General features: G+C 29.6%; 1 protein-coding gene across 1 annotated transcript; it reads right to left on the reverse strand.

The window, feature by feature from the left end:
* LOC109360157 (protein DMR6-LIKE OXYGENASE 2-like) lies at nt 4,468–9,299 on the reverse strand. Its single transcript, XM_019604886.1, has 3 exons — nt 9,075–9,299; nt 7,169–7,416; nt 4,468–5,100 (listed from the first exon to the last, which is right to left on the reverse strand). Exons 1-3 carry the CDS (start codon nt 9,288–9,290, stop codon nt 4,518–4,520), a joined length of 1,047 nt encoding a protein of 348 aa, XP_019460431.1. The 5' UTR covers nt 9,291–9,299; the 3' UTR covers nt 4,468–4,517.

Below are 9,522 nucleotides of genomic sequence, written 5' to 3' on the forward strand. Positions count from 1 at the left end.
ACCTTTGAAGAGTTCATAGGGGTTTTTCTTAAGAATAGGTCTTATAAGAACTCGATTCGAAACATAACAAGCAGTGCTAACTGCATCAGCCCAAAAGTATTTTGGGAGGTTAGTTTCATTTAACATTATTTTTGGCTTTAAGGTCCTATTGCACTTTCTTCTTGTCTTCGACAGTCCATGAACATTTTGGTTTTTGTTGTTTAACCTCATTAACAACCATGTATGGTATGAATGGACCTTCTTCTATTGAGTCCCATATACTAAGTCTATGGATTCTATGAAGATTCTCATCCTGATTTTCCATAATGCATAATGTTCTCTAATGAAAATCGGAGGTCTATTAATATTGGAACCTTCTCCTAGAAAAGACTTATAGGCCATCAAAAGTGCTAGGATCTTTGGGAGTAACTTACCCAAAATAAGCTATGGTGCCAATTGTAAGAACAGGATTGCAACTAAGATGGGGGGTGAATTAGTTGACTTAAAATTATAGCAACTTTTTTTGCAAAATGTAAGAGTTAAAGTGCAGCGGATAATATTGCAGAAAATAAACAAGTAAAAAGTAAAGAGGAAAGGGAAAGGAGAGTACACAAGTATTTTATACTGGTTCACCTTCTTATCCACCGAAGGCTACGTCCAGTACTCTTGCAACACAAGAGATTTTCCACTAAATATTAAGAGTTGTAATTACAATATCTCACCCCGAGATCTCTCTGTACCTTACACACTCACTAATATTTATACCTTGGAAAACACTTTTCCAAGTCACTCTATCCCCTTTCTATTCACACCCTGTGAAAGAAAGATTGTTTCCCATGAATGAAGAATTACAGCAATGGTTTTGGATTGCAATCCAATCAACTCTCTTTATATGCTTAGTAATAATGCTCAATATATTTGTCAAAGCTTTTGAAGCAATTACTCATAATAAATTCTCTATTGAAAGTTTAAGAGCTCAGTGCAAAAGTGCAGAAAAACAGTGAGAGAATTTATGAGAGTTGTATGAAAGTTGTGTTTTTTTTGTTGTGAGAGTTTAGAGTGTTTATATAGGCTTTCCAAACACCCAAGGTGCTTTTCTGAAAGTGTAGGGGTTGTTTGGAGTGAAGAAATTTTGTTTGGAGTGAAACCATTTCGTTTTGAAATCTGAAATCTCATTCAACAGTCCTCAGTAATCGGTTACTGACATTGGGTAATCGATTACCCAAACATACTGTCCATTTTATTTTTAAATTCGAATTTGAGTAATCGATTACATCATTTGGGTAATCGGTTACTCAACTTTTGTAAAACTGGTAATAATCTGTTACTCAAATGCAGTAATGAATTACTCTGAGCAATTTTAAGTTGGATAACTCTTTTTCTCTCACATGTAACTTGTTACTTGAATTAAGTAACCCGTTACACATCTTTTCAAAAATTGTTTTAAGTATTTTCAAAGTGTTTCATTATTCTTTAAAAATGGTTTGAGCATTACTACTTTGCATAAGTAAGAGTTTTAGGATAGAAGTACCTATAGAGACTTATTCTAATTTTCTTGAAGCTTTAATCTTCTGTCTTCATAAGTATTCTTCCTTTTCTTCTTTTTGGTGATGTTTGTGTCTTCATCAAAACCGTGCCAAGGTCAGGAGCAAAGATCTTCTTCACACTATCCAGGATTTTGTGAAGTCTGTTACAACCTGGTAGCCCGCCACTTGCCTTGTAGGTAAGGGTGAGCATAGGCTGGGTTTGGACGGGCTAAGGTTTATCCTTACCTGGCCCTAAATATTGATCGAGGTATTTTTTTGAATTCGGACTGGACCATAGACCCGAAGTTAACCCAACCCTAAATATTGATTGAGCTAACCTTTAAATCGAACTCGAATCTAGACCTGATTAAATATAATACATACTCATTTTAGATAAAATCTTCTCAATATTATTTATTATTATGAATATGTAATTTGACATATAAATCATGTAGATATGATGAAACAATCTATACACATTTAATAGATAAACATACAAACATTATGAGTGAGTGACCATATGACAGGTTTGGACGGATCATGTTTGGTCCATACTCGACCCTAAATATTGATCAGGTCTAATCATTGAACTCGAACTCGATTCTATTCGAATTCAATCATGATCGGATCATACTAGGTGAGTGAATAGGGTCAGATTTTGCTCACCCGTACTTGTACGTAAGGATTTCTCATTTTTTATATCTTTATTTATTTAACTATTTTCTTACTTTTGTTTATATAATAATAAAATAAACAGAATTGGTAATAATTTAATAACCATATTTTTTTTATAATAATGATTCCTTAAAAATAACTAGGATAAAAAATGTTTTAATAATTAAATAATTTAGTAATAAATAAATAAATACTTTTTAATCACTTAATTAATTAATAGAATTTGAAGTGACTTGTGTCGTCTCTTCCTTTCTATTTAACGTGGGAAGTCAATCTATGATCAATGTCATTTCTTTGCTATTGATTTCATTTAGTTTAAGTAAATATTTTTAATCACTTAATTAATTAACAGAATTTGAATAGTCTAGTCATGTCTTGCATAATATCTTCTTTTCTACTTCAGCATAAAGTCAATTTATGACCAACGTCATCTCTTTGATATTGATTTCACTTATTTTAAATAATTTAATATACTAGTTCGATCATTGTGTGAGTTGACTATTCCTTTATACTTAAAGCATGATGTCGGTCTATGGCCAATATTGTATATTTGCTTTTGATTTCATTTAAAAAATAAGTAATATTTTTAATCACATAATTAATTTATGGAATTTGAATAGCCTGATAATGGCTCAAATTATCGCTTCTTTTATGCTCAAAGTTGAATATGGGTCTACTATCAAATTCATCTCTTTACTATTGATTCTATTTTAAATATAATAAATAATTTCTTAAATAAAAATCAAAGAAAATAAATCAAACAAATCAATTTATATTTTAATCAGAAATAACTTATCTTGATTTTCCTATTGCACATCAGAATACATAGGAGAAAGATAAACTTTTATGAAATATAAAAGTAAAAATAAAATATTTTTGTCTTAATAATTATTATTGTTAATAAAATAAATTAAGGTATAAAGTTCCATACAATTAGAGAGGTTTGGTTTTAATTTGGGCGAGCAAACTGCTATTATCTTTATGATCCATAATAGCTATCGAACTCAAAACTTAGGTTCAAAAATCATATATTTCCAATTTAGGCATAAAAGAAATTTTTTTACGTTTTAACTACAAAAAACATAGTGTTGACTCTAGATTATTTGGGAAAGGTTGGAATCACATTTTACCTCTTCTTAAGTCGTGTAGTCGGTATTGAAACAAAAATCTTGTTTGTGAGAGTAGGTTTGTTTTCAATAATTCATGTGGATTCAAATTCTAGTTCGTTTTTGTTGAGGAAGACAGATGATAAGAACTTAGCTTTTGTTGGGAAGGGTGGAGTTAGATATGAGAGAAAATAAGGAGAGAGAAGTTGAAGAGAAATGAACATTTTTGATTGAGATGAGGGAAAGAAGAGAGGGATAAATTAAGTGGGTGGACCCACAAAATTTCTTTCTCTCCACTTGTGTTGAGAAAGTGAGAAGAGAAAGAGAAACTTTATCTGGACAAAGATATGTTATCCCAAACTATGTTTCAAATTATATCAATTGAAAATATTAATTAAAACTATAATAAAATTTATAATTTAAAATTATAACATTTATTTTTAATTAATAATAAAACAACATTTTTATGTCTTTTTTTTTATTTTAGAAACATTTTTGTAATTTGAACCGTAACATCATCACCTTCTTCTCATTTTCTATCCAACCAAACAAAAGAGAAAGAGAAGAAAATATTTCTTTCTATTCATTTTCTCTCATTCTTCTCTTATATCAAACATCACAAAAATCTACTTTATTTCTCCTATTTTTTACCTTTTTCTTTCTCACCTTTTTTCTTTCTCATCTCTTTCTCTCTTCTTGTTTTCTCTTGTCAACCAAACAAAACTTTAGTATTTTTGTTTGCATTTCAAAGTTGTGTTTACAACAACTAGCATCAACTTTTTGTGATAGTTATTTTTGTTATGGTAAACGGTCACTAGGTAAAGTTGTGATCCTTATTATACTACAACTACCAACTATGTTCGTCCTTTGTAACTTTCATTTTTCCCTGTGTTGTATACTAGTCATGCTAAAGAAAAGTCGTAAGTAGATGTGTATTTTTTTCTCCGTAGCTTCTCATCTTTCACCTTACTCAACCCTCAGTTCTAACTTTGATTTAGGACTGAAGATTTTTGTGCTAATTTCTGTATGAATTAATAATACTATAAAGGTAAAGCCACTATGATAAGTGATAAGTCTTAATTTATTCATAATACTGATTATACAGTAAAAATGTTCTGAGACATACAAGCACTAAATCTTATTTTCAATGCAACGTTGACTTATTCAGGCACTCCAACTTGGTAAAAGAAAAAGTAGAAAATCATTGAAGAACTGAAGAGCAAAAAGACTTCTAGTTTTCTTCAATCTTGAGAGTCTCACCATAGTTCTTCCCGGATGCAGCAACATCAGTCCTTGACAGAAAGTTGAGGAATTCTCGGAGACTGCTTGGCTTGTATTTCCTAGGATGTTCATCATCAATAAGCTCTTCAGCAGTATGTATTTGTTCATCAACGTCCAAACTATATTGCACAGCAATTGAAATCCTTGTTTTGACATTGTTCAATGTAGCCCTATGCAGAACACTCTTGTATATACCATTGCTTAGTGCCTCAAATTGGTCTCCTATATGAACTTGTAAAGCTCCAGGAACAGCTGGAACTGATTTCCAAGTTTGATCTTCTTCATCAAATACTTCTAAGCCATGATCACTTTGGTGCAATATCGTTACACAGCCAAAATCAGTATGTGGTGGAAGCCCTAGTGCAAGTTCAGGTTGTGGGCATGGTGGGTAGCAATTTACTGTCACAACATCCATTCCTTCCTTAAATTTTTCGGTTAGTTTTGTTGGGTTTACTCCAAGACTTTCAATCACTGCTGGAATCACATCTAAGCTCACTCTCTTGAATTCTTCAAGGAAATTTCCCATCTTTTCCCTGTACATTTTAAATGATTTAATTTTGACCGGTAATATCAATGTTTCACATTGCGGATTGCATCACGTGATTCAGCCGCAATATTGACGTTGGTTGTTGTGACCGCCACAACCATATTCCACCATAATTATGGTGTAATACCGATGAGAATGATGCAACCGCAACATACTGCAATGCAAGCGCATTGGACTGCATTTTGGCCGCATCAGGCCGCAATGCAATTGCATCGGGCTACATCAGACCGTATCGATATCAAAAATAATTTTACTCATAAAATAATTCATAACTACAACAATCTCAACTGCAACCACAATTTAAAACACCAAGTACAAACTTCTTATATTATTATGTAAGTATATATTGCTACATAGTTTCACTGTAGTACCACACTACCACTATTTGAGAGACAAAATTCTTTCAATAATGTAATAATAAATATGGATCAAAACTATAACAAAGAAGTTATACTGATAATGAATCAAATTAAAAATTTATCAAACTATGCTGATTGTTACAAATTTGCCAAATGACTGAAACTGAAGAGTGGTTAATAGTGATATGTAATGGAATTCTATGGCTTCAAATATAAAACTTCACTTTTAAATACCAGTCATTTAGGATTAGTTGTAGTGATTTAAGGAAAGTTATCTTAACAGAAAAGGAGTAAGAGGCTTAAAGTAGAAAGGTGAACATTATTAAAGAGTATGTATCTCCTCATATGAGGACATAACTTATTTCATCCAACAAGTAGTGAAAATATGATATACGTATTATTTTGTTAGTTTAAAAATATTTTTATAGAAAATGATGAAATAAGACACAATGTCATGATTTCACTAGCAGGAGGAGATAACTTATCTTTATATACAAGCAAATACTTTATTCTCATAAGTGTTGTTAAAACCATTTCATAATGGCCAGTTTAACCGGTGAACTGGTCCCAATACCGATACGGTACAATAATTATATCGGTCGTGTAATCATACCAGTGAAAATTAGTCATACCGACCGGTTCTCAATTGAACCGTACTGGTCATACCGGCCGGCTTTTATTAAAAATTTATTTTTTAATGAAAATAAAAGAAATATTGATTTTTTTATTGATTTTTCAAAATTAATATTAATATTATATATATATCTAATTTCGCCGGTACCGCTGTAATACTATACTAGTACCTTAATCGGTTTAATAATAGTATGATATTAATGATACTGATTCTCATTATTAAATAGGAGTAGTTATTGGTAACAATGGCTATTTCTTTGTGCTTGACCATTGACTATTCATAAAAGAATAACATTGGGTCTTATAAAAGATAGGTACAGTCATTTTATGAACAATTTTTCATAGAAGTTATATAAATGCAAAAACAACTTACATCACAAGCACCTAGTATTTTAGATAGAAAAAAAAAGTATACAATTTGTTCAAACTTTGCCAGCAATTTCTTTAAACATGTTTTTTGTTTGTTTTTTAATTGGTCTTAACTTTGAATATTTTCAATAACTAATGTTTCAATAAAAGGAAGGTCAACGAGAACGCTAAATCATAAAAAAGGTTTAAGGGAGGGCCAAAATAAAATAATAAAAATGACATGTGTTGCTAATCTTATCTTAAGATGTATTTTTATGATGAAAAAAACTACAAGTATATAATTAGATCTAAAAAATATACACGTAAGGTAGAAAAGAAATATATATATATATATATATATATATATATATATATATATATAAAATAATCCTATATATAATTAAGATAAAAAAATGTATGTATTGACAAAGTGTTTTATATTGTCATATTTAATATTTATTGACTTTTAAAAAGTAATACTACAAATAAATAATAGATGATATATCATGTATATATCTTTACCCTAACAATATATAAATATTACACTCAATAATTAATTCTACAAAATATAAGAATGCATTACATGACATGCACGGCATCCCCATATTTTCTTTTTGAAATCACGTACAAATAATAAACCACAACCAAAATATTTTTAACTTTCATTAACGACGTCAATATCACTAGTTGGTTGAATAAGAGTAAATGAAATACCTGTAATCTGATGGATCTTCCGGCCACGTTTCAGCCCATTTACTGAGAGGAGTACCATAGTGTTTGAGAAACATCCTCCAAAATTGGACCGAATCATTAGCAGTTTTTAAGCCTGTGGAATACCTTGTCGGGTTGAACACATTAGTTGACAGATACTTCTGCTTCGCTTCTTGTGGCGATTCAAAAAACTTTAAACATGCAGACAGAGCATCATCCAGTACTGGCTCAGTCATTCCATGGTTCACAACCTTAAATTATGTTTCCAATTTTAACAAAACACAAAAATAGTTAGTATATAATATAGTTGTTTGGTTAAAAGAAGGGAATAAAGTATCTTTTTCCTCATACAATCACATAAGTAATCTCTTTTAACTATAAAAATTATTTAACAATTTTGTATAAAAATATTTCTAAACACTAAAAATATGCACAAATATAATTTTAGTGGCTATAAGAGATATGAGGAGTTATTCCATTAAAAATTGATGGTAAATTGTGGTCATCATCCTTATGTTGATTGTGGAAAATTGTGTTAAAATATTAAATCACAATGTTGCAGCTATACATGCCCATCCTAATAATGTAGTGACATGTTAAATATTATACTCACAAAATAGTTTATGAGTGAGAATAATTATCATAATACTCATTTTTTAGAAACATGCATATTTATAAATTTATTTTTTAATGAAATAAATTTTATATGTTACACTTTTTATTATTTTATAATTATGGATTATCTATTTTATTATTACATAATGAACTTTAATAATAATTAAAATATAATGATAAGTAAGCATATAAATTTTATTATGTATGTAATAATTAATTTATATATTTATAGTATATATAAATGAAAAATATGACGTAATGACCTACAGTGTAATTTTTGTTTTCATAATTTGTCTTTAACACTTTAATTTTTAAAAATCATATAATCATATATAATCATTATTAGCATATTAATTATTCTCTCACTTTCTTTTAACAATTAAAATGAAGACAATAAAATAGAATATAAAGTGCATTTAATAAAAGTTATAATATAAAGTATATTAAATACAAAAAATATTATTATTTACCAAAATAAGTACATAAAACTTAAATACTGAATACGAGAAAGTAAAAATGTGGGCAGACAGACACGAAATGTTGTCGCTACACTAGTATTGATTATTACAAAATATATAAATATATATTTAAACGTAAAAACACCCGCAAATACTCTTGAATACCCGTTACGTTTGCGTATACCCGCAGCAGTATAAATATGAGTAATGGAAACCCCACTCATGACCGTTCCGACCCATTGTCATCCCTAAACCTAATCCAATATCAAAATAAAAATAAAATTTCTAGTTGGAGACACTTTTTTATTCTATGGTGGAGTTTATAAAAATTAGTGGACTTAAGCTTTGTTTTCTTTTTATTAAGCTCTGTTTGCATAAAAATAGAGAAGAGCTTAATTAAAACAACGAACTACAATAACTTTTTAAAAAAAAAATAACGAACTGGGATGAAAAGTAAAAAAACTAAAAAACTAACATGTGTATCACACGTATAACATGTTTGGAACACTTATACCGTACCATATTCTTAGGAAAATGTTTATAATTGAGTACCCACGATAGTGTTTTAAATTAAAACAACAATCTTAACATCATTTTTCATGGAAGGATGCATTCTTATACATTCTTATTAAGAATTCTTTCGTATTTAACAATTCATTTTTATATGAATTTTAAGACAAATAATAAAGATTCATCATTTGAGTGAAAGTTTTGAAGTAAACGAATAAAAAATAAATTATAAGACCCATTTAAGAACCGAAAAATCATTCATAGTGGTAGATGTTGTTGAATCAAACCCTACGATTGCAAAGTGTATTTGGTAATGATGGACTTACTTGAAAGAAACCCCAGCGAAGACATGCATGTTTAATTTCTTGTGTAACACGAGACCTTTCTTCTCCTGAGTCACTCCTAAGTGCAGCTATGTCAATTACAGGAATATGAGCTTTTGGTACTGAACCACGCTTTCCCAATGATGGAATCAAATAAGCTTCAGGAACATATGAGAGACCACTCTCTTGAGGACTCAATGCTACGGGAAGTGTTGACATTTTGAATATTGTCTATCTATGGAATCATACAAATGCAATTGGAATTCATTAGTGCAATTTTTAAACTAGACAGATAAAAAAAAATTATACACTCATGGTGACGGAATACGAGTTTTATAGATTGTCACTGTATCATTCATCGTTCATATAATCATTATTGATTTCTTATAAAAAAATGATCAAAATGAATGGTGAATGGTGTATGATATAGTAAATGTCACAAAAAAATTTA

The sequence above is a fragment of the Lupinus angustifolius genome, chromosome LG11, assembly GCF_001865875.1.
Source record: "Lupinus angustifolius cultivar Tanjil chromosome LG11, LupAngTanjil_v1.0, whole genome shotgun sequence".
Taxonomy (NCBI): domain Eukaryota; kingdom Viridiplantae; phylum Streptophyta; class Magnoliopsida; order Fabales; family Fabaceae; genus Lupinus; species Lupinus angustifolius.

What these genes read in the sequence shown, in the direction of transcription:
- LOC109360157 (XM_019604886.1), bottom strand. Translation starts at nt 9,290, where the DNA reads ATGTCAACACTTCCCGTAGCATTGAGTCCTCAAGAGAGTGGTCTCTCA. An exon ending in TTCGCTGGGGTTTCTTTCAA is followed by an intron (nt 7,417 to 9,074) that starts GTAAGTCCATCA and finishes ACATAATTTAAG; the next exon opens with GTTGTGAACCATGGAATGAC. An exon ending in GAAGATCCATCAGATTACAG is followed by an intron (nt 5,101 to 7,168) that starts GTATTTCATTTA and finishes TAAAATGTACAG; the next exon opens with GGAAAAGATGGGAAATTTCC.